Consider the following 26,370-nt stretch of genomic DNA (forward strand, 5'->3'; position numbering starts at 1 on the left):
TTAATATGTACCGAAGATGCATGTGACACACAGACGAAAATTATACTATTAAATAATCTTGTATGCAAGTTTTTTCCGTTATTAATTTTGTATCGATATGTCTACTCACGGTATACCTCTTTTAAAACTTATAGCTTGTCTTTATATGTGTGTATATTCCAGATGATGACCTTAATACGAACATCAGGAAATTAAAATAGTTATTTATAACACGGTTGCAGAGTCCATAATTTGTCTAAAATCAATGTCTCTCTCTCTCTCTTTATGTCATACTGCAGGAGCTATACATTACCAAATTTTCTACAAGAAAGGAAAAAAAAAAGTGACAAAACAAATAAAAAACTGTATGACCCAAAAATATTTACCAACAAAACAAAATATTACATCAAGTCTTAATTATTAATATTTCGTTTGCATGAAACACAAATCAGGTACCTTCCTTTCTTACCTTTAGCATATCCATTTGATTTTTCACTGCAGACAAATCAGGTCCAATAGTTCCTATTCGGCTTATTTTATCTTCCATATCTGTGAGCCATCTCCTTAGACCATCTAATTGTTGTTGTTGTAACCTCATCAGCAATTCATGAAGCCTTCAAAATGTTTTATTTCTTTAGATTTCAGTACCATTTTAATTTAAAACATTTTATTTGAAAAAGCAATGTTCTATTAATTTCCTGATAATTTACTGATATTAAAAGAAACTGAAACAAATTTCTCATGATAGCAAACATTCACTATAACTCACTTACTTACTATTCAACTACTCAAAAAAAAAAGTCTTGACCAAGGTTCCATAACATAACAAAGTAATGACATTACACAAAGGGAAATGTTGGTTCAAGGGATGTTGAAACGTATGTACAGTGGAACCTCAGTTGTTGAACGACTCTCATCTCGAACAAATCGGTTCCCAAACATATTTTCCTAACAAAAAAACGCACCGGTTTCTGAACAGAATCTGGGTTCCCAAACAAGCAAACCAGCAACCACATGCTCTGCGAGCCAAGATAATGGCAGGAGAGCATCAGTTATGCCGTTGCCTCCCTCAGTGCAGACACCTGCTAGAATTTCTGGAGAATTAATTTAAAACACCTATTGTATATTATTATAAGTTGCCTCCATGGAGTCAAAAGACTCATCGATTGATGAGTCTTTTGACGGAAGTATGACAGGTATTTAATGGTTAGTCAAAAGACTAACCATTAAATACCTGTCATACTTCCCCTTTAACTCATTCACATTCTTGAATTTGCAGTGCCTTTTCTTGATTTTATTTATATATATATATATATTTATATATATATATATATATATATATATATTTTTTTTTTTTTTTTTTTTTAAATTATCAAATAAGCCACCGTGGGGCCGAAGAAGGATAGCGATAACAGCAAAGCAAAAAGAAAAGTTTTTACAACCACGATAGAAGTGAAAAAAGAAATCATATCCAAATAAGAAAATGGCCGTGTCTCGGATCTTGCTATGCAGTTCAGTATGGCGAAATCAATGATCTGTACAATACTCAAAAATAAGGACGCGATCAATTTTCATCTATATTTTATCTATTTATTGTGTTTATCCTTTTTGTGTAAGATGGTATGCATTTTCATTGTTTTTGTATACGATTTTATGCATGAAGTACTGTTATAAAGATTTAAATAAGCAATCATCTGGGGTTCAGAAACAGATTAATCCATTGTGCATTAATTCTTAGGGGAAAATGGCTTCAGTTTTCAAACAAATTGGTTTCCAAACAGCCTTTAGGAACAAATTATGTTCGACAACCGAGATTCCACTGTACATGAATGCCAGAAGTATTAGAAATAAAGGGGAGGAGTTTTGGACATTGGTCAGTGTGACTTGGCCAAAATTATTGGCATCAGTGAGACCTGGTTGACAGAAAATGACGTAGCTACTGGGATAGGATGTAATAGTATTTTTAATATTTAATATGGTTGTTAATAGTGCATGGGAGGTAAAGGAGTATTTGAGAGAAGTAATAGCAGACCACATACCTAGAGTCAGGAGGATAAATCAAGTGGGAATGAAATGGATGAATACCATCATTAAGCAGAAGCTACAAAAAATAAAATAAAATTTGTGAAGGGAATTCAAAGAGAAAAGTGACCAGCAGGTACCTGAGCAGTATAAGACATAGGTCAGAAGGGTGACCAATATGGTAAAAAAGGCAAAATCAATTATGCTGGAGAAGATTGAGGGAATGAGAAGAAAAAGAAGAAGACTGCAAAAGAGTTGGGTGGATAATATAAAAGAACTTATCAACTTACAATTGCTGAAAGAAAGGACAAGAGACAGAGTGGGATAGAGAGCTTTTGTTTCTAAGATCACCAAGAGTCAAAAATAACTAGATCACACACACACACACACACACACACACACACACACACACACACACACACACACAACAACAACAACAACAACAAAACAAGAGATGCTCAGCATATTGAAAAAAATCAACTTGAATACAGCAGTGGGACTGGATGCATGTCAACCTGTGTGCTATGTGAATATACAAGAGAACTTGCAGTGCCTCTGATGAAGTTGTTCAATCTAAGTCTCATTGGTCATCTTAAATTTTGCACTCACATACACCATTTTTTGATATTTATCAGTCAGCCATCCTCTTATCTAAGGTAACAGTTTATAATCCATCATATCATTTAACTCATGTAATAGCCTTCCATACTGTATTCTATCAAAAGCCTTAGCAAAGTATCCAAAGGTATATATATATCATTAAAATAAATTTAATAACTAGAATCTGAGAGATACCAATGTTTGCTAGAAATATGTTTGTCAACTCAGGCTACTTCAGATTCGAAGACAAGGTCTACAAACAAAACACCGGTCCAGCCATGAGTGGTCCGCTTTCCCTGGTGCTAGCAAACATATTTCTCGAAGACGGGGCACCTCTGAAAAGTTAACCAAAATCTTCAAAAATGACCTGACTTCTTGTTACAAACCATATAGGAAATTCATCATCATCATCATCAAATTCCTTCCATGTACCCTCAAGGGGTGTACAGGATATGACAGTACTATATGAAAAAATTACATCATTACTAACTTCCTATCTACAATTTTCCTCCAAATCAGTCTGTTACTTGTCAAGACTCCAACATTATCAGATCTTATATTTCTATCATCTAAGACACTTTGTACCGTATCAATCCACCTATATCTTGGTCTTCCTCTGGGTCGTTTTCCTGCCAACCTGGCAGAGAACACTTGTTTTGCTAATCTTTCCTCTCCCATTCTATTTAAGTGACCATACCATCTGAGATTAGCTCAGCTAACGCATTCCTGGATGCTGACAATGTCAAGTTCTTTCCTAATATCCTCATTTTTAATATGATATTGCCATTGATGCAATCTGTTCACGCCTCTAATCTTTCTCAGGACTCTCATATCTGCGGTCTCTAGTCTTTGGTCAAGTGTTTTACTTCTGACCCATCTCTCAGATCCATAAGTTAAAATTGGTTTGAACACTGTCTTGTATACAGCTAATTTAGTGTTCCGACTAATTTCTTTCTTATTCCATATGAATTTATTCAATTGACTTCCCACCATACCAGCTTTGCTGATTCTGTAGTCTATTTCTATATTTAATTTACCATCTTCAGTAAAAATTGTGCCTAAGTAGCTGAAATGTTTTACTTGTTCCACAGGTTCTCCATTCACAGCACAGTTGACATTTTCAATGATTCTGCCTATTTTCATTGTCTTTGTCTTTTTATTACTGACCTTCATACCATATCTATTACAACAGCTATTCAATTTAGTCAGAGAATCTTGCAGACTTGTAGTGGATTTATTTAGAAGTATAACATCATCCGCATAAAGCAAAGAGCTGACATTAACATCTCCAATTTTGATATCAGGTTTAATACCACATTCCTTCATAATGTGATCCATATAGATAATGAAAAACAGAGGTGATAATGTACATCCTTGTCTCACACCAGATTTAACATTAAACCATCTTCCTGTACTTCCTTCAATTCTAACTGCTGACTCACAACTCAAATAAAGACTAAGTATTGCTTGATATAATGCCCCATTGACACCATATAACTGCAGCGTATTGAATAGCTTCTCTCTTGGCACCTTGTCATATGCCTTTTCCAAATCGACAAAACTTAAATACAGATCTTTGTTATATTCCCATGCTTTCTCGACTATTTGTCGTAAAGTGAAGATCTGATCCTGACAGCTTCTATTTTGGCCTGAATCCAGCTTGTTCTTCACCAAGCTTTTCTTCAACAATTCTTCTCAACCGTTTCTCAAGTACACTTGCATAGATCTTGCAAGGAACACTCAGTAGGGAAATACCTCTGTAATTCTCACATTCAGTTTTATTTCCCTTTTTATATATGGGTACTATGAGAGCTCTACTCCAATCATCGGGAATTCGTCCCTCTCTCCAGGCCTTCTGAATTATGCAGTAAAGCCAATGTAAGACTCTCACACCACCATTCTTCAGCATTTCTGTTCGAATATCATCTACTCCTGCTGCCTTTCCACATTTCAAGCCTTTGTTTTTTGTCTTTCTTTTTCTACTTCAAGTATGGATATGTATTCCTGACTGCATGCCTGGTCAGTGTTTTTTACCACTGTGCTGTCATCACTGCTTGTTTCATTTAGCAGTTTTTCAAAGTAATTACTCCATACTTCAAGGATATCTTTTTCTCCTGTTTTCATTTCACCTTTATCATTTCTAATTCCTTTTACAGCACTCTTTCCTCCATTCCTAAGCTTCTTCAACAACCTCCAGAATATTTTGCCACCTTCTTGATATTTATTTTCTATATTCTTGCCAAAGTCCTCCCATGACTTTTGTTTAGCTAGTTTTACACACTGTTTAGCTTTCTTACATTTGTCTCTGTATTCTGTAAGAGTAAAAGCTGACTTATTTGCCAGGAACTTTTGATATGCTTTCTTCTTTTCCTTCACTGCCTCTTTAACTTCCTGTGTCCACCAGGGAGTTCTGATTTTTTTATCCTTGCACACAACCTCACCACATGCCTCTCTGGCAGAATCAATCAATGTTTCCTTCAGAGTTTGCCACTGAATCTCCAAGGTTTGATTCCTGTTCTCAAACACTTTCATTTTCTTTTCAATAATATTTCTGTATTTTAGTCTACAGTTCACATCTGAGAGCTGCTCAACTTTTATTCGCTTTAAAACTTTCTTACATGTTATTCTTTTCAATATGAAATTCAATTTTATCCTGCTCAAGACTAAATAGTGATCACTTCCAATTTCAAATCCTCTGTACACTCTGGTGTCCTGCACCAGGGAGAAAACATCACTATCAACAATAACATAGTCAATGAGACTTTTCTTATTCCTAGCCTCTTCTCTCCATGTGAATTTGTGCACATTTTTATGTTGGAACATGGTGTTAGTAATAACCAGTCCATGTCCTGAGCAGAAATCCAACAGATATTTGCCATTATTATTAGCTTTGCTCTTTTCTCCAAATTTTCCCAAAATATTTTTGTATCTCTCACAATCATTTCCTACTCTGCTATTTAGATCCCCAACAAGGACCAACTTTTCCTTTTTCATTGTGTCAGTTGCTTTTTCTAAAGCCTCAAAAAATTCCTCCACTTCTACCTTAGTAGAACCTTCTGTGGGACCATAGGCACAAATAAGTCTCATTGTCCAGTTCCCCATTCTCATATTTGCCCACATTACTCTACTTGAGACTGACTGCCATTCAAGAAGATTAGCCTCGTATTTTGTGTTGAATACTATGGCTACTCCTTCTTTTCCTTGATTGTCATTGCCTGAATATAACATTTTGTATTTATTGCTCAGAAAGATCTCACCAGTTTTGGTCTTTTTTGTTTCAGTCACCCCTATTATGTCGATCTGGTACTTATCTAATTCCTCAGCTAGCTCCATTTCTTTGCCATTCAGGCTTCTTACGTTGATAGTACCGATCTTTAACTCTGGTGATGTTGAGTTGGGGTTTGTTTTCAGATTTGTTCCAGTAGCTGACTTTTCGCTGTTCGCCCTGGTTCCCTGGCGAAAACAACGGGGGTCTTGTTTAACCGGGCGACGCCCCAGCCGGCATGAAATTTTGTCATGTTGTACCATCATATTTTATTTTGGTTTAACCAATAAGAATACAATTTGGTCGGCTAAATCCCAAATTGCCAGCCCATCCTCGTTCATTCAGTATCAAAGTAGATACCCAACAGGGTGCACCACGAGAAGGTGAGGATTGGACATTAGGTCAGAAGCCCTGGTCGGTTCTCCGCATTCCTTTAAAGGCTATGTGGAGGTCTCCTCTCAGTTATACAGCTTTGACCGCACCCCCATATAGGAATATTAGGAAATATTCCTATATGGGGGTGCTTATAGGAAATTAGCATCCCTTATCTGCTCCACCAAAGAGACTGCATGAGACTGCCCCAAATTTGGGAAGCTTGAGAACTTCAGCCCAACCAAGACAACCCAATATAACCCACTAAGGGACACCTCTAGGAACAACAGTAGTTTTCTCTCTTCTGCCTCATTTGTTTTTTGTAGTACCTGCATGCATGTGTCATAGTTTATGTTCCAATGAAGATGGCAATGTGACATTGCCGAAATATAGGAGGTATTATTAAAGTTTCTTTTAATTAATATTCCATTATATGTTGTAAATTCCTTAAATAATTTAATAGTCATGTGTATATTACCAAAATATAAGCCTATCTACAAGAATTGCATTCCAAACATTTTCTTCACACATAAACATACTTCAGTTCTAACTTCTTTTCTTACATACACATTTCATAGAATCCTGACCTGGATCAGTTGACTGCAGATCAATTGACTGCACATACTGTTCAAAGAGATATTTTTTCTTTAGTACTTCTTAAGGGAAAATAAATTTTTCATCACAAACATCAAACTTTCTGTTTAATTCTATGACCTTCTGTGTAATTCTTTTATAATTCTGTATGTTTAGATTTTCTACAGACAATGAAAGCCAAGGAGCCATTTAGTCACATTACACAATGACCAGATGAATCCTTGGCTTTCACTGTCTACAGAAAACTGAAACATGTAGGTAAATACATCTACCAACACTCATGCCACCCCAGCAGTATGGCCTTATAAAAAACCTGGTCAAATGGATAAAGTTGGTTTGTGCTGATGACAGTACATTCACTTCTGAACTCAACAACATACACAATACCTTTTAGCCAATGGCTACAACCTGCCATCAGATAAAAAATAAATAAATATATATATATTAACCTATATTACACATCCATCCTCCATACATACACACATAGGCTACAATAAATACATCAAAATCCCATACATCTGGAGCACCTCTGAAAAGGGAAAATATTCCCAATGAAATACAATCTTGTGATTGTATTTCATTGAGAACAAGAAATTAGCATCCCTTATCTGCACTCCTAAAGACCAGCTACAACTTGGTGTCTACCAAGTTCTGCAGCTACAACCTTATTATGGGCAAACAAGCAGAACAGCCAACATCAGGATCTTGGAGTAATGAGAGTACATACAACTCCACCACTGTGCCAACTCAGGATTATGAGACCATGCCTTGGATACTGACCACAGATTCCATTGGAAAAAGGCAGCCTTACTCCACTGGGGAAAAAAAAAAAAAAGTGAGACTTTTCCTTGAATTTGCATATGCTCTCACAAACTATCCTAACCTCAACAAAATATGGTGGCATTAAATTGCTTTGCATCTGGGACACTTTCATCTGCAGCCAATCAACCTAACACCAAAAACACTTAATCAAGCCAAATAGGAGATGCAATTTAGGACTAAAGGCCTCCCCTCTCTTTATTTCAGAAGACTCCCACATATACATATCATTACTAGTGTATTGTTTCTCTGATGATGCCAATTTAGCTTTTGTCAAAATAATTGGAAGACATAATTAAATCTATTTACTTATCATATCTGCTACATTGTAATGTCCTAAAACAACAAAACATTCCACTCATTCACTACTCCCAAGTAAAAAGTCTAGTCCTCATGCCCTTGCTAACTAAATTCTTACACAACTTACAAGAGTGAAATTGTTCTCATCATGTACTGAAAAATTTCTTCTCCATCTATCCTATAAAATCCATTAGCAACTTGTATGTTTCTATCATATCTCTCTCTTTTCTGCTTATCAACCAAACTTTGTAAGCCACAAACATTTCATCTATTTTCATAGGGTACAGATCTGTTACTATCATGATCACTTGTCTCTAAATCCTCTCCACCATTTCTTCATCACCAAGAAACCAAAAAGTCTATGATAAATGATCTATGATCTAAGTCTATGATAAATGATCAGATGTGGTCATATCCAAGCATAATAAAAAAAAAGATAACTTTCTCTTCTCTATTTGTCAATATCATCTTCAACATTCAAGTAATCCTAAGAACTTATGAGCTATTTGTCTTGCTTCTGCAATATATCTTCTGAACTTCAACTACCTCTCCATCATTATTCCAAATCCCTAGCCTCATCAATTTCTTGCACTTCAGTTTCATTAATGTAATAAGCAGCTTGTAATCGTGTATGCTCCACTGATGATAGGTCATACTTATTATCAGTGGAAGAAAGATGCTCAGCAATAATGCTTAAGTATAGATATAAATGCCATACTTTTTTTTTTTTTTTTTGTCAAAGGAACTACAGGTTTCTAGAGAAGCTGCAATGAAATGTCTAGAAATCAAAATCTTTCCTATGATAGGCACTGTGTGAAAGGCTACTGTGGGCCACCTGCAATGACTCTTAGAACTATGTGGAAATGCCTGGATGATAATAATAATTATAATCAGTTGAATAATGTAGCATCATTCATTTTAAACAATTCAGTATAACAGTTTCACAGATTTTGGGAGTAAATTTAACAGAGTAAATTTTTGTGGTTAAAATTAGATTGGTGCAACAAGGGCTCTGAGTACGCTTTGAAAAAATGCTAATATTTAAATACCCATCTGTGCATATGATTAGTTGTGCAAGGTCAGATTTACATGACATGATGTAATACTGATTATGTAATCATCTATGACCAACCAGTCTGGCCAAAATAGGATGAATGGCACAAACAGGAAAATTGGTACACTCCATTTGGAGAAAGTAGCTTTGAGGGATTTGACCAATTTCATTAATAGCATAAATGTAGTTACTAAACTGATTTTTTTTCTTTAAAAACATAATCAAGCACATTAAAAAATGTGTTTGTTGCATTTTAAGAAAGTTTTTTGGTTGTGTTTCTTAAATTTTTTAAGAAAAAATTTAAGAAATTCAACTTCCAGTTGAAGCAAACTATCAGAGAAATGAATGTTACAGGCTCACGTTAGTAAAGCCCTTGTGACATACACTAGTGGCCAAAATTGTGGAAACCTTTTGGAAAAAGTGTATTTTTGAGGTTTGATGGCTCATGACACCACTTTTTTTTGTGTAATATCATAAAATTATATATCAGTGGAAAGTAATTTAATCAAGAATATAAAGCAACAAAGTTTGTTCAATTATCTGTATTCTATGAAAAGTTATAGCCAAATAACCAGAAAAAAGCACAACTTGCTTCGGTTGATATGAAGTAGCTTTCCTTCATTTGAATGTAGCCAACATGAGTGTTTAGAAAGCCTATCAGGTGTCATCTTGTTTTGGCAATGAGCCAATAAGGTCACAGTAGGATTCAGCTATTGATGTCATGTATTGGAGCTGAGAGGAGGACATTTGTCAGTGTGTTATGTGATTGCTATCAAGTTGGTTGGGTTTTTTTTGTGTTCTTTCATTTAGTGAGCTTGTAAAACGCAATTAAAATTAAAGAAATGGTGCAAAGAGTTGACTGGTCACCTAGAAAGCGATGTAAAATAGTACTATTAAGTGAACAAGGCTACAGTTTTGAAGAAATTAGAAGAAAAATTGGTGGAAATTTAACCAAAGGTGGCATTTCTAAATTTTTGAAGAGGTATAAGGAGACTCGGTCACTACAAAACCAGACTGGTAAAGGCAGGAAAAGGTGCACAACAGCAAGTAATGATAGAATTGAGAGATTGTGTCTACGTGACAGAAGAAAATCATCTGGGTGTATACAAGATGAAATGGCGCAATACAATGTGAAGTTGAGTGCAAGGACTGTTTGGCGCAGACTGCAAGAATTTGGTCTATATGCTAGAATTCGACGAAAAAAACCATTTTTATCTCTCAAACAAAGGTTGAAAAGATTAAACTGGGGCTAAAACCCATGTTAACTGGACAGTGAAACAATGGGACAGTGTTATTTGGAGTGATGAGACCAAAATCTCCCTGTCTGGTAGTGATGGCATAAAATACATAAAGAGAAGAATTAGAGAAGATTTGCATCCTGATTGCATTACACCTACCATGAAACACCCACTTAGTGTTATGATCTGGGGTTGTATGACATCAAAAGGTGTGGGCAGAATTTGCATGATTAATGGGAATATAAATGCCCAAAAATACATAAATGAAATACTTGAGCCCAAACTGAAGCCTTCCACATGTGATCGTTTCCAAGATAATGAAGCATTTATATTTCAACAGGATTCAGCTCCATGTCATGCTGTTGCTGTGTGCAAAAAGTGGTTTCAAGATAATCATATTCCACTGCTGGAATGGCCTGGGAATAGCCCAGACCTTAACCCAATCAAAAAGCTATGGAGCAGACTAAAGAAACTTGTTAGTCAGAAGCAACCCACCAATAAAACCCAATTCATAGAAGCAATAATTCAATCTTGGTTTCACATCATAACAGCTGTAGAACTAAAAAACTTGGTTCACTCCGTGGGAAGGCGTTGTAAGGCCGTAATTAATGCTAAAGGTTACCCAACTAAATATTAACTCACATTGTGAGAATTTTTGTATATCTCATTTTTTCTATGTGTTTCACTTTTCTTCTTTATAACTGCTGTTCTAATAAAAAAATCCTTCATAAAAGTTATTGCATTACATTCTTGATTAAATCATCTTTAAATTGATAAATAATGTTATGGTATTATTCCAAAAAAAAGTGGTGTCATGAGCCACCAAAAGGTTTCCACAATTTTTGCCACTAGTGTACTTTTAAAAACGATAATGTGTGGAGAAATAATAAATATACTGATCTGTAAACAGAAGCTTTTGAGTGATGGAAGCAGAAAGCAAGCAATCAGTTTTATTCTACATCAATACATATTGAAAAAATTCAGACGGCAAATGGGTCCTCGAATTTTTGTTTTGTGTAAATTCCATTAAAAACATTTTAAAAAATAAACAAAGGAAAAATAAGAAGCATGTTAAGATAAAATGACTTCAAAAGAAAAATTCAGTTGTAGTTGCAAATTAATTAAAAATAAATAAACAATGCCATGTTGTCTGCTTATGCTGTTATGATGTCAGTATGCAACTAACATGATAATTACAAACTTCTAGGAAAGTGAACATAAAACAGCATATCTTAACTAACAAAAGGTCACCAAATGAAACATACTCGCTTTGTCGCTCTAAAGCCTTTACTCGCAGCTCTTTCCATTGTCCATTCAAAAGCTCAACTTGAACTTGGATTGTCTGCTCCTCCTCACTATTAAGTTTTCCTTGATTGACAAGATGGTTTCCTTCCTGAAGTATATCTGTGATACTGTTTTGGTGATGCGTCAACTGTAACATAAATTCCTGCAAAAGAAACAGCATCCCTGCATTGTTAACAATCTCTTACAAATAACTGTTGAAATCTATCAATTACTATTATTATTATTATTTGGTAGCCTCTAATTATTTATTACATGAGGTCCCACTGACTTATAACAATACCTATCATTATTAATAAGAATTTTTCTATAGGGACAGCTGGAATATCAGCCTGTTTGCTAACGGAACGTTCAGCTGAATTGGCTAAGCCTTTCACATGTTTGTATAACTTGAGTCACAGCTCAGGAATGATACCACAAGAATGGAAGGAATGTATGACAATTCCATTGTACAAGGGTGGTGCAAAAACAGATGTGTCTAACTACCGACCTATCAACATCTCTGGTGTGGTAGTGAAGATTTTAGAGAGGTTGGTAAGCACTTCCATACAGAAATGAGTAGATAAACATGCTATACTCTGCAAGGAACAGCATGAGTTAACTAAAGGAAGGTCACGTTTTAGCAATTTGCTCATATTTTATGAACAAATTGCTTAATAATATTATATATAATATGACAGTCTGTAACTATTTTTCAAAATATCAGGTACTCCAATAATCAAATTATTAAAAATTTTACAGGCCAGAAAGTGAAAATTTAATTATACCTCATGAGAATTAAAAAGTTGCCTGGCTTGTTCAACATCATCTGTAAGAAGATTCTGTTCAGAAAGTTTTTCTTTTGCACCTAGTATCCAGGCAAGGAACTCCTCTAGGGTAGACTGATAGGAACTCATATCACCTGATGACACCTGCCCACTTTCACTGGGATCCTGCAAATAATACAAATAATATATGAATGTAAAGATTAAAAATGTTTTGTTTCCTTAGTTGAATTGAGGAAGTTTGTTCCTTAATTGAATAAATTGCTATGCAGAGTATCATCATCATCAAATTCCTGCCATGTACCCTCAAGGGGTGTACAGGATATGATAGTACTACATGAAAAAAAAAATTACATCATTATTAATTTCCTATCTACAATTTTCCTCCAAATCAGCCTGTTACTTGTCATCACTCCAACATTATCAGATCTTATATTTCTATCGTCTAAGGCACTTTGTACCGTATCAATCCACCTATAACTTGGTCTTCCTCTGGGTCGTTTTGCTGCCAACCTGGCAGAGAACACTTGTTTTGCTAATCTTTCCTCGCCCATTCTGTTTAAGTGACCATACCACCTGAGATTAGCTCTGCTAACGCATTCCTGGATGCTGACAATGCCAAGTTCTTTCCTAATATACTCGTTTTTAATATGATACTGCCATTGATGCCATCTGTTCACGCCTACAATCTTTCTCAGGACTCTCATATCTGTGGTCTCTAGTCTTTGGTCAAGTGTTTTACTTCTGACCCAGCTCTCGGATCCATAAGTTAAAGCTGGTTTGAACACTGTCTTGTATACAGCTAATTTAGTGTTCCGACTAATTTCTTTCTTATTCCATATGAATTTATTCAAATGACTTCACACCATACCAGCTTTGCTGATTCTGTTGTCTATTTCTATATTTAATTTACCATCTTCACTAAAAATCGTGCCTAAATAGCTGAAATGTTTTACTTGTTCCACAGGTTCTCCATTCACAACACAGTTGACATTTTCAATGATTCTGCCTATTTTCATTGTCTTTGTCTTTTTATTGCTGACCTTCATACCATATCTATTACAACAGCTGTTCAATTTAGTCAGAGAATCTTGCAGACTTGTAGCGGATTTATTTAGAAGTATAACATCATCTGCATAAAGCAAAGAGCTGACATTAACATCTCCAATTTTGATATCATGTTTAATACCACTTTCCTTCATAATGTGATCCATATAGATAATGAATAACAGAGGTGATAATGTACATCCTTGTCTCACACCAGATTTAACATTAAACCATTTTCCTGTACTTCCTTCAATTCTAACTGCTGACTTACCACTCAAATAAAGACTAAGTATTGCTTGATATAATGCCCCATTGACACCATATAACTGCAGCATATTGAATAGCTTCTCTCTTGGCACCTTGTCATATGCCTTTTCCAGATCGACAAAACTTAAATACAGATCTTTGTTATATTCCCATGCTTTCTCGACTATTTGTCGTAAAGTGAAGATCTGATCCTGACAGCCTCTATTTGGCCTGAATCCAGCTTGTTCTTCACCAAGCTTTTCTTCCACAATTCTTCTCAACCATTTCTCAAGTATACTTGCATAGATCTTGCCAGGAACACTCAGTAGGGAAATACCTCTGTAATTCTCACATTAAGTTTTATTTCCCTTTTTATATATGGGTACTATGAGAGCTCTACTCCAATCATCGGGAATTCGTCCCTCTGTCCAGGCTTTCTGAACTATGCAGTGCAGCCACTGTAAGAATCTTATACCACCATACTTCAGCATTTCTGGTCGAATATCATCTACTCCTGCTGCCTTTCCACATTTCAAGCCTTTGATGGCTTTTTCTACTTCAAGTATGGATATGTATTCCTGACTGCATGCCTGGTCAATGTCTTTTACCACTGTGCTGACATCACTGCTTGTTTCATTTAGCAGTTTTTCAAAGTAATTACTCCATACTTCAAGGATATCTTTTTCTCCCATTTTCATGTCACCTTTATCATCTCTAATTCCTTTTATAGCACTCTTTCCTCCATTCTTAAGCTTCTTCAACAACCTCCAGAATATTTTGCCACCTTCTTGATATTTATTTTCTATATTCTTGCCAAAGTCCTCCCATGACTTTTGTTTAGCTAGTTTTACACAGTGTTTAGCATTCTTGCATTTGTCTCTATATTCTCTAAGAGCACACGCTGACTTATTTGACAGGAACTTTTGGTATGCTTTCTTCTTTTCCTTCACTGCCTCTTTAACTTCCTGTGTCCACCAGGGAGTTCTGATTTTTTTATCCTTACAGACAACTTCACCACATGCCTCTCTGGCTGAATCGATCAATGTTTTCTTCAGAGTTTGCCACTGAATCTCCAAGGTTTGATTCCTGTTCTCAAACTCTTTCATTTTTTCTTCAATAATCTTTGTGTATTTTAGTCTACAGCTCACATCTGAGAGCTGCTCAACTTTTATTCGCTTTAAAACTTTCTTACACGTTATTCTTTTCAATATGAAATTCAGTTTTATCCTGCTCAAGACTAAATAGTGATCACTTCCAATTTCAAATCCTGTGTACACTCTGGTGTCCTGCAGCAGGGAGAAAACATCACTATCAACAATAACATAGTCAATGAGACTTTTCTTATTCCTTGCCTCTTCTCTCCATGTGAATTTGTGCACATTTTTATGTTGGAACATGGTGTTAGTAATAACCAGTCCATGTCCTGAGCAGAAATCCAACAGATATTTGCCATTATTGCAGAGTAATTAATAATAATTAACTGTTTCTGCTTGTTCCACTCAGAACTACTTTGTATGTATTTAGAAATTTAGTATTTAGTTGTGTATGTTGAAGTAAGGATGATGACCTCACTGTTTGTATATTTAAACTACAGAAAAACATCTCTTGCAAAATGTGATGGCAAACAAATCATAAAAATACATCAATAATACAAAAGAAAAACCATAAAGAAGCACAAAAAAATAACATTAATCATAATCTTAACATGAATGAAATTATGTGCATCACTACTTATGCATCTATATCAGACTGTTATTTCTCACAAAACATCAATCAGCATTCCACAAGGATTCTAGGTTTGCCAAGAGAATAGCAAACCTAGAATGTTTTGTTTTCTGTAGTTTAAATATGCAAACATTGAGGTCATCATCCTTACTTCAATGTACACAACTTAAACTGCCTAATTCCAATGATCAAGTTGGATGAAGAAGAGATCATTCAACTAACGAGTGCCCATTTTGCTAAAGCTATCAACCTAGTGTATGCAACACTGAGCTCAATACTATCTCTACGTTGAAGGAAGAAACTCATGTATATAAGGAGGAACTAGAGTTGTTGAACACTGAATATGAATTCGGCAATAGGGACTGATGGAATATTAGCATGAATGCTAAAAGGGTGTTCAATTTAGTGAACTGGCTGTATAATTTAAGTCTCACCACAGGAATGGAAAGAATGTATGATAATCCCATTGCACAAGAATGGCATAAAGGTTGATGTGTCTAAACTACTGAGCTATCATTACCTCTGGAGTGGTGGCAAAGATGGCAAAGAAAATACTTTTGAACTTAGCTAAAGCTTTTGACAAGATTCAACGTGGAAGGCTGTTGCACAAACTGGAAGATGTAGGATTGGATTATAAATTACAAGTTCAGATAAAAGAATGGCTGAGTGACAGATATCAAAAAAGTGGTGTGAGAAATGCATGATTAATTGCTTGTTTTTATATGTGTGTATCTAGTTGTGCATTATTTACATATTACGTTTAAGTGTAGTATTAACATTTTATGAATTGAATGTAGTAGAATTGCTTGTTGTTGTTTACTGTATTCAAAATAAGTATTATAATTTAATTGAACTATGTTTAAAGTTAGAAAGGTTTACTTAGTCGAATGAAAATGTGAATGTTTACTACTTTTGAAGCAAAATGCCATGAAAATAGCATGTAGTGGCCATTGTTTCCATGACTTCATGGCTGAAGCAGAACCAGAGGTATCATGCACAAGTGAAAAGAATGCAGTAAAAAAACCCAGCTGGATTGATATGTATGTTATGTATGTGTGTGCACGCACATACACAAGAGAGAGAGAGATACAGATATGTTGAGATATGGAAGAGTTTTTGGAAAGAGTGAGAAAAAGTTCCACGCGTAGCAGATTTTTGAGAAAAAAAGATGCTTTAAATGTTAGTTAGCTGTTGTGTTACAAAATAAACTGGAATAACAGTTGTGGAAGAAATTTATAGGAACTTGGGAACTTGATAAATGAAGATTCTCATTTATGTAGAGAAAAGTTTATCGAATATTAAAGATTCCATTAGTACAATTTAATGGCTGTTTCAGGAAAACTAGTTAATTTTTAAGTGTTCGATAATTTTTCCTTGTAAATCCTTTGTACAGCAAGAGTAAAGTTATGCACTTTGGTGTAATGAGATATACAATACTATATTATATTGGTAGATTATGCTAGAAGAAACTGACAGGCTATGGATCTTAGAGTTTTAGTAGATAAGAAGTTGAAGTTCAGGGATCATATACTAAAAACTGTGAATACAATTCAGAGGATAACTGCAATGACAAAACAAAAATGAACATGTAAGAATAAGGAAGTCATTTTGCCTTTTTACAAGGCTTTGACACGACCTCATCTGGACTATTGTATACAGATCAGGTCTCCATGTTTCTGAGGTTATTCAACAGCTCTGAAGGAACTGAAGGAAAAATGCTTTGGTAAACTGAGCAGAGGCATGTTGCTTTTGCAGGACAATGCACTGCACCAGCTCACGAAACCCAACAGACAATAACACAACTTGAGCTTTCGATGTCTGCCTCACACACACCCTATTCACCAGATTGGGCCCCATCTGACTATTTCCTATTCTCAAATTTAAAGAAACACTTGAAAGGAACCAAATTTACCATAGATGATGAAGTCATATCCGCAATGGAGGACTACTTTGTGCAACAAGGAAAATACGTTTTTCTTAGAGGAATACAAATGATGCAGCAGCATTGTAACAAGTGTATAACACTTTGTGGGGAATATGTAAAATAATGTGCAAGTTACATAGTTCTACCTCAATTCCTTCATGGTGATTATCACAAGTTTTCAGCACACCCTCCTACAGTTGAAAAGGAACAAAGGAGAATGTGCTAATGATGATATTGGCACTATGGAATACAGATTATGAAAAGAAATTAGGAATTTGTGGACTACACGTTAGCAAACAGGAGAAAGTGTGAGTGATATACTAGAGACTTACAGACCTACAAACTTTGGAAAGGATCATGCAGGATATCAATAGATAGAATTTTTCATTTTATAGAGGGTGGGGAGAGGACGAGAGGCATCTATGGAAATTGAGAATGAATGTAGTTAAGAAAGGGGTGAGGGCTAGATTTTTCTCTCATACTTGGAACGTCTGCCACAAGAAATTCTGGAAAAGGCCACCTTACTTCAACATAGCAAATACAAATATGAGACTATTCTTGGAAATATCTGACTCTGCCTTAAGAAATTATCAAAACCTCAATAAATTGGATGCATGATATTGTCTGAAATCTGAGAAATGCCATTCTCAGACCATTAGGCCAAAAACACACTCAATCTCATCTACTAGGTGGCACTATTTAGAACTTTTATGCCTACTGTTTGCTCACTTACATAATGTAATGCCTGCATGTATTTATCTGTACACTGTTCCTGATGATACCAATTTGATTTTGGCAAAATACTGCAGGTCTTAATCAAATTATTTTAATAGTATCTTCTATGTCATAATATCCTTCCTAAAAATATGAGCATAACCTTGTCCATGTTTTCTTTTCCACAGTATGTCCTTCACTCAGCCTTTCTCAGTGTCATATCCTTTAAGACCACAATGGTAACAAACAAGATGACTTCCACAGTATCTACTGCTCCTCTCCATGGTCTGACACTGTTTCACATCCTGCTCCACACAAACAACTGAAATAATTCTTTCTGTACTTGACCTCACCCAAAACCTACAACCACTATACAGCCTTGATTCACCAACAAGTTTACAAAAACAATCCAAGTTTAAAATCCAGCATATATCAAGTCACTCAAGTTTAAAAAAATTGAGCTTTGCACTCAATCCTACACTGCAGATTGCAACATCTGAAAATAAATGCTCTATCATGTTTACAATCTTTTATATCTACCTGGCATCTACTTGAACAGGAAAACAAGCCTGTATTCACAGCATCCAAAAAAGGAGATAAATTTTGCAACCAGCCTTTTCTAACACATGGTATTCATAGTTTTCTCAGCATTCTCAGTGGTACTTCTGAGAAACTACTCACCTTCTATAAATTCCAAATCTGTTCTTTGATAGAATACTATTTCTATGTTTGGGGTAAAGCATCAAAAACCTCTCTAAATTCTTGGCTCTAACTGCCATGGGTATGGATGCTTATAAATGTCTTTAGACGAGAAATGAATTTCATATGCTCATATGAATCTACCTGCTTACTTACTGGAAGCCTGAAAATTTTCCCTGTCTGGTGTCTAGAGCAAGGTTTCTTCAAGTAAAAATAAATTAATAAAAAATCTCAGTCCACCCACAACTAATGTGCTAGTGTACTTTAGGTTTACAACCATTTGTGAAATGAGAATTGCATTAAAAAATGTATATTCATAGTCTAAAATCAATCTTATGTATTCCTTAAGTTTAAATTAAAAAAAAAAAAATTACTTACATCAGACAAATCTACAGATTCTAGCCTTCTAAGTGGAATGTTTTGATGAGGTAAGGCTTGGAAAAAGCACATCACATACATCATCACAGATTTCTTGTCTGGACGACTAGTATTTACATCTATGGAATAAGAAAAATCAAGTATTAAAGTATAAGGTTTTGACTGTAAATTGTGAAGGGGAAAAATTATAAATTGTTGGTATAATCTGAAATACACACAGATAATGTAAAAAAATAAAATAAAATAAAATAAAATAAAAAAGATGTATTACATCAAAATATTAATCAAAAGAATAATTTTAAAAAAATACTTTATGGAAAAGAAATGCATTTAACATTTTTTTAATGACTGTATCTGAAAATTAAAAATTTGTAACCTTAATAGAAATAAGGGATATTATGGATGCATACTCATTTCACAGCTAATTAACTGAAATTGAAACTTAAAAGTTTCAAAATTCACTAGAGAAAACAGCCTACAGCATCAGAGTTACCTTTGTATTGCACTACTTAAAACTTTGTCCAGCAGCTATATAGTTCCCTTTTATTAGTGCTCTGATTAAGGTTTTGTTGGCCTGACAGCTGTTTCAAACTGTTTTCAAACTTATTTCTGCCAGGCAAAAATAAGTTTGTTTATATTTCCTGGGAGTTCCAAAACAAGTTTGTATTTTGTATTTTTTGTAAGTGACCTCCCAGTCAGTGAGTAATCAAAATAATCAATAATAAGCCTAAAGGCTTCAATTTGGCATGGCTAATTATAGAATAAGTGATATTATGGATACATCCTCATTTCACAACCAAATAACTGAATTTGAAACTTAAAAGTTTCAAAATTGACTAGAGAGCTTCTGAGACAGCCCTTCGACACTATAGTTGCCTTTGTAGATCATTAAAATTTCCTTGATCAGAGAGTCATTTTGAACTGTTGATTCTGACCGGAGACTAGGCAGAAACCCTAAGAGGACAAGAATCCTCTTCAATATTGTAGCAATTCCATGTCAGAAAGTTGTATTTTTCATAAGTGAACTCTCAGATGGGTCATCTCTCTCTCTCTCTCTCTCTTTCTGATGAGAAGCAATGGTTTGAAACAGCTATCAGACCAATAAAATCTTAAAGCACTAATAAAAGGCTAACATACAGGCTTCAAGACATACTTTGTAACTTTTGTAACAATGGAGTTCCCTTTGCAATACAAAGGGAACTCCAATGCTGAATGCTATATTATCAAAAGCTCTCTGTTCAATTTTTAATCTGATTTGGCTGTGAAATGAGGATATATCCATAATAACTCTTATTTCTATAATTAACCATACCAAATTGAAGCATTTAGGCTCTTTATTGAATTACTATATTAACTTAATTTTATGAATTAAAAATATCTGCTATATCAGGGTGATAATGTGACTTGCATTATGTTTTGAAAGCTGAAAACTGCACAAAGAGGAGATGAAAAATCCAGAGGCTTTTGACCACAACTACTCTTTTTTGAAGTAACTTATCATGAGGATAACTAACAGACTGCAAATACTTAGTCTTTTTTTTTTTTTTTTTTTTTTGCAGGCAGCTATTAGGATATCTGTATAGCAAAAACTAGAAATGAAAAAATATCTAAAATGATTAAAAAGAACCAATTGCATGTTTTTTAAACCAAATTACTCCTCTTAAGAGCAGTTATTAATATGAAGCATCTATCAGACCTGTACTTACTTCACTGTTTCTAAATATGTTAGAGGTGGTCTATGACACTGTTTATGTCAACTACATCTGCAAAGCCAGATGAGACATTGCTAAATATCATGGCAATGCTAGAGTACCTAATTCTGTTTGGGCCATTGTGTGAGTGAACTATTCCTTGAAATGATGGGACAGATAATTACTGTTGAGATAAGGTAACAAAACCATAAATCAATCCATTTCGTGATTGTTTGTTTGGTGGATGTGCAGTGAGACCTTCTTGTCTGTGAGCAACAAAAAAAAGTGCACTGTGAAAATTTTAATAAAGATCCTAAACCTCTTTGAAGTTTCCAGTCTATTTCACATTATCTATAATAATTGCAAACATGTACATGGAAGAAATTTGAAGAAGCAGTCTTATTTGAAAGTCCTCTGAGACTATCATGTTATGGTATTATATGGACAATGTCTTTTACTGTTTGGCAATATAGCTTGGAATATCTCTTGAATTTTCTTAATGGTCACAACCACATTCAGTATTGAATTATAAAGGAACAAACCAATTTATTAATCAACAAATCAACAACAACAACAAAAAAGGCATATCACTGAAGTTTATACAAAATTCATGCCTGCAAATATCTTTAGGTGAATTTTTTATCATTACTCCTTAACAAAAGTTTGGGATTGTTACTACTAGAAAACAGAACACTTCATATTTTAGAAAACAAAGAAAACATGAAGAAAGAATTTGACATTAACAGTTATCCAAACTACTACATCCTATTACAGAATTAAGATATAAGGATTCTATTCCTCTATCATACTTGATGACTTCGACAAACACTGCTTCTATACTAGAAGTGTTTATAAAATTTACTGTTCATGAAGCAATACTTACATGAGACAGCATGGAAGAGGTTACCAAATTCTGGCTGGGTCAAGCTATCACACACTCCTCCATCATCACTCATAATCAACAAGAAATGTGGCCTCACTACACATGTCAATACAAACAACCATGAAATGAATGGGCTGGTTCACAGCTTGAATGCCTTGTTTCAATAATAATTTCCTGTCTTATCTCTTTAAGGAAGAGTACACTTCTGAAATAGACTGAACATAAACTAGAGACTAATTTTGCATGATATTTGGAAATCTCATACAAATTTATAGCATAGTTGAACTAAACCAAACCTACAGGTACAATAGAGAGATTGTTTTAAATGTGAGAGCTGTATCTATCACGTGTTGCTCTTAGACCTGAATTGTTATTTGGTTTAAAAATGCAGCTTATTCTTTTTAGTTAATCCAAATACATTATTCTTGTATTTTGCTGTACAACCTCCCCTGATGATGCTGTCAGAAAAACCACAGGTAATGAAACATGTAAGCATTTGTTCAAATAAATGCAACAGGATCACTATGTGAGACCACATGGTTTGGTCACATGAAGTAGATTGAAAAGGAAGTAGAGTATTTATCTGGTCTGTAGGATTTTGCTATCCTTTAATGCCAACATACAATACTAATGAGCTCACCTACCTAAAAAAATACAATTAAATAAAATGAAAAAAAAATAACCTTGAGCTATTTTTGGCTAAACACAGAATTCTAGTTTTGCCTAATTTTGGTTTCAATCAGACTATTTTCATAAAAATGATCTGCTTGAAACCAAACTAAAATGATGCAACAGAGTTTAGTTCAGATCCTAAATACCAAATTTCATTAAATTCCATCCAGCTAGACAGCCAAAATGGAGTTATTACTATCAATTCAAATCATTTGCCAAATTTTGAATAAAAACAGTCCATCTGTAACCAATATTAAGCTAACAGGGCACATGTCAGTACATCATTAATATCAAATTTTATTTAATTCCATCCAGCTATTACTGCACTGCATTGAATTATTTCAAAATTTTTTGCCAAATTTTGCACATGCAAAAGATGCAATCAGCAGTTTTTGGAGTCAGTATACTGTCAAGGAGAGTACTAGATATCATGATAGTCTAACACCACAGGGACTGGGAAGAGGGGGGATTTAATTATCAGATGTGTCCCTCTGGATGACAGAAAACCCCTGAGATAGAACTTCTTCCATTAGAGTTGCTCCAAATATACCGAATAAGGAACCGTGGACCATGTAGACCAATGCTTGGGGGGGGGGGGGCTACAGCTGGGCCACCCTATTTCTAGGGGATATAAATACAGAAATCTGATCCTCCAGGTTGTGTTTTGAGCAATGGGCTGACAACTAATTCTTACAAAAACTAGTAATTTGTCAAGGAACCTAGAAAGAACTGGAGAGACAAATGGATATGAGTAATTAAGAGAGATGACTCAAGAAACAACTACTGGATTATGATTTGTGGATATGGAACACAAGAACATTATATAAGACAGGAGCACTTAAAGCACACATATCAGAAAGTTATTGATATAAATTAAAATTGATAGAAGTACAAGAAAAAACAAGACTGACTGGAACAGAAATCCAAAATTTTGGAAAATTCACAATTTTTTCAAGTGGGATAAAATCAGGAAAACACAAATTTGGAATAGCATTTACAGGAGACGGGCATTAAAAATAATATTTTAGACCTGTGAATGAAAGATGATGTGCAATAAGAATTGGAATTTTTTTTTTTTTTTTTATTTCTGGATTATAAATGCCCATACAACATCAGAAGAAAAGGATGATATAGAAAAAAGGGAATTTTTTCTGTAAAATGAAGAGGCTATATGATTCAGCACCATATAATGACATAAAAAAGATTATTAGAGATTTCAATACCAAGGGTGGACAGGAAGATATGTATAAAGGAACAACAGGAAAATATAATCTACATACTCACTCTAATGATAATGGAGAAAAACTGATAGGTAAAAATATGATTATATCATCCACGTTTCCCTCATAAAGACATCCATAAAAGAACATATCCCCAGATGGTACATTTAGATTGATCATGTATTTATTATTATTATTATGTGACACCTCTAGGGAGTCCAAAGACTCATCAAGGGAAGGCACTTACTCTACAACACAATTCTCCAATTGCAATCATCATTTACACCAACGCCATCTACTGCTCACCACTAGTATAGACAATCACAAACATCCTTGTCGATGGCAGGATTTGAACCCGCAGCCTCTTTTGGCTGGAGAGTAGATACACTAACCACTCGGCCAACCAGGCTGGCAAGGCCTGGTTGGCTGTGTGGTTATAGATAAAAGACTGGCATCAAGTATTATGGATGTAAGATCATACAGAGGAGCTTGCTGTGATTCAGATCATTATCTGTCAAAATTAAATATAGGTGCAGAATCCCAGTGAAGAAACAAGGAAGAAATGAAAGAGCACTAAAGTTTAAATTCCAGAAACTGAAGTTAAAATCAATTTCCAACACACAATTAGAGAAAAAATAGAGGCTGAAAATATAGCACAAAATATAGAAAGAAGCTGGGCATATATTAAACAAAAGGGTTCTGAATATTGCAGAAGAAACTCTAGTATATGAAAATAAGCAAAAGAAGAGAGATTGGACCAATAAAAGGCGAATATATAGATGTCTGGGCAACCTATGTCTTCTATATGATCCATACTAAGGCAACTCGTGAATGCCAGGGAATGTATTCCCATAAGCTCTCTAGTCAACTTACCTTACGAATAGTTTCTACATTCGGCTTTGAAATAATGTTGGATCTAATATCCATTTGACTCATATAATTTTACATTGCCAAACTGAAGCCTTTTGGCTCTTTATTTTAGTAATTAAGAGAGATGGTTTGATGAAAAATGTGTTCAAGCAATAATAAAAAGCATACTAAGATCAACTAGGATTAAAGAAGGAAAATCTAAAGAACTGATATGAGAGGCAAATCAGTGTCGAAGGAAGAAAAGAGTAGCTCTTAATGAAGAAATAATATACTCAAAAGAACAAGAAATGAAAGGCGAGGGTAATCTCCAATAATGACATAAAAAAGATTATTGGAGATTTCAATACCAAGGCTGGACAGGAAGATATGTAAAAAGAAACAACAGGAAAATATAATCTACATACCCACTCTAATGGTAAGCATATAACATAATTAAATTAAACATAATAATTAAACAAAATTAAATGAGGATATAAGTCAGGACTATATGCAGAGATGTACAATGAACATGTCAACAAAGAAAAAATAAAAATCAGATAGAGAGAATATATCCATGAATTATTGAATATGAGCATTACTTCTGCAACTCAAAATTATATATGAACTACTCCTATAGAAGAAAAAGCATCTGTAGATCTACCATCAAGTCAAGATCTTAGCAATAAAGTGCAATCATTCAGGAACAATGAATCCCCAGGAAGAGATAAAATTCCTGCAGAGCTGATGAAAATAGGAAGTAAGAAACCAGAAGACAAAATATATAAATTTATTTGAATTATGTAGAAGAAAGCGCAAATGCCAAAAGAATGGTGAAAGAGTCTAATATGCCCAAATAAATAAGAGAATGACAAACTATTTGTTTGTAAAAATTATACAGGTATTTCTCTGTTATGTACAACATAGAAAGTGTTTCTTCTATTTTGAAGAAGAAATTAAAACTATTTATAAAGAAGATAATTGGTGTCTATCAAGCAGGTTTCAAGAAAGGTAAATGTACAACTGATCAGATATATTAGCTAAACAATTATTAGGAAAAATTTTGGGAATTTGATATAAATATCATTCATGCGGTTAGCCTAGTGGCTTTGCGCTTCGCAACCATATGACTGGGGAAGGAGTGTCCCAAGTTCGATTCCCGTTGTAGACGTGAGGAATTTGAGGATCTTCCTCAGGCATAGCCAAGTTAGCCGGTCTTAGGCGCGGTCAGTAGGGTTTTTTCCGCCAGTTTATCTGGCGTTTTTCATCCCGCAAACAGGCAAACCGGCCCCGTGAACATACACCTCTACAGTCAAAAATATATCCCCCCCCCCCCAGCGGCAGACCAGGCGACGGGTCGGTTGGGAGTAGTACTAACAAGTAGTCGCATCTAAGTAACACGCGGACCCTGCATAGGAAGCGGGAATAACGCGAAGAAGAAAAAGAAGAAGATATAAATATCATTCATTGATGTATGTATGATGTATGTGACTTATGATGGTCATCCATTAACACATTCATTGAATACCACCTCATTACTGCAACACGTGGTAAGGATTTCTCACCCTTACAGTACAGGCAGTTGCTTGACAAAAGTCAAGCAACTGCCTGTACTGTAAGGGTGAGAAATCCTCAGACTTTAGGAAGGAATACTTTTTTTTGGAAGGAATAAATATTGTATTAATATTTTGCATTATACAAAGAATGTATGTACAGTACGTAAGAGTGAAGTGACAGAAAAGGATATGAATGAGGTTTGGAAGAAGCTGCTAAAAATACTAACTCATACATCAATAGGATTCAACAAAGACAAAGCCTTACAAGAGATTAGTGACAAGATGATGCTGCTAGATGAAAGAGTTGAAGTCGGAGGTTGACAATGAAGAAGTAGAGCAGTTAAATGGAAGCCGTGGAATATGAAGAGCTCTCAATTAAAGACCTGATAGAGTTAGAAGCACAGAAGGTTGCAGAAAAACAAGCTGAGTACCCCCCCCCCCCCAAAAAAAAAAACTGGCA

The 26,370-nt window shown here is 34.8% G+C and overlaps 1 protein-coding gene across 1 annotated transcript in view; it reads right to left on the bottom strand.

Moving 5' to 3' along the window:
- Dys (Dystrophin) overlaps positions 1–26,370 on the bottom strand; it is a 923,162-nt gene that overhangs the window by 815,553 nt on the left and 81,239 nt on the right. The window contains exons 9-12 of the mRNA XM_090409612.1: positions 19,043–19,161; positions 12,313–12,477; positions 11,509–11,690; positions 449–593 (exon numbers count right to left, since the gene is read on the bottom strand). Of these exons, the coding sequence (XP_090265738.1) occupies positions 449–593; positions 11,509–11,690; positions 12,313–12,477; positions 19,043–19,161 (611 nt within the window). The remainder of the gene's footprint in view (positions 1–448; positions 594–11,508; positions 11,691–12,312; positions 12,478–19,042; positions 19,162–26,370) is intronic.

Source organism: Typopeltis vanoorti, chromosome 19 (assembly GCF_054136105.1).
Source record: "Typopeltis vanoorti isolate ZY-2024b chromosome 19, IOZ_Tvanoo_1.0, whole genome shotgun sequence".
Taxonomy (NCBI): domain Eukaryota; kingdom Metazoa; phylum Arthropoda; class Arachnida; order Uropygi; family Thelyphonidae; genus Typopeltis; species Typopeltis vanoorti.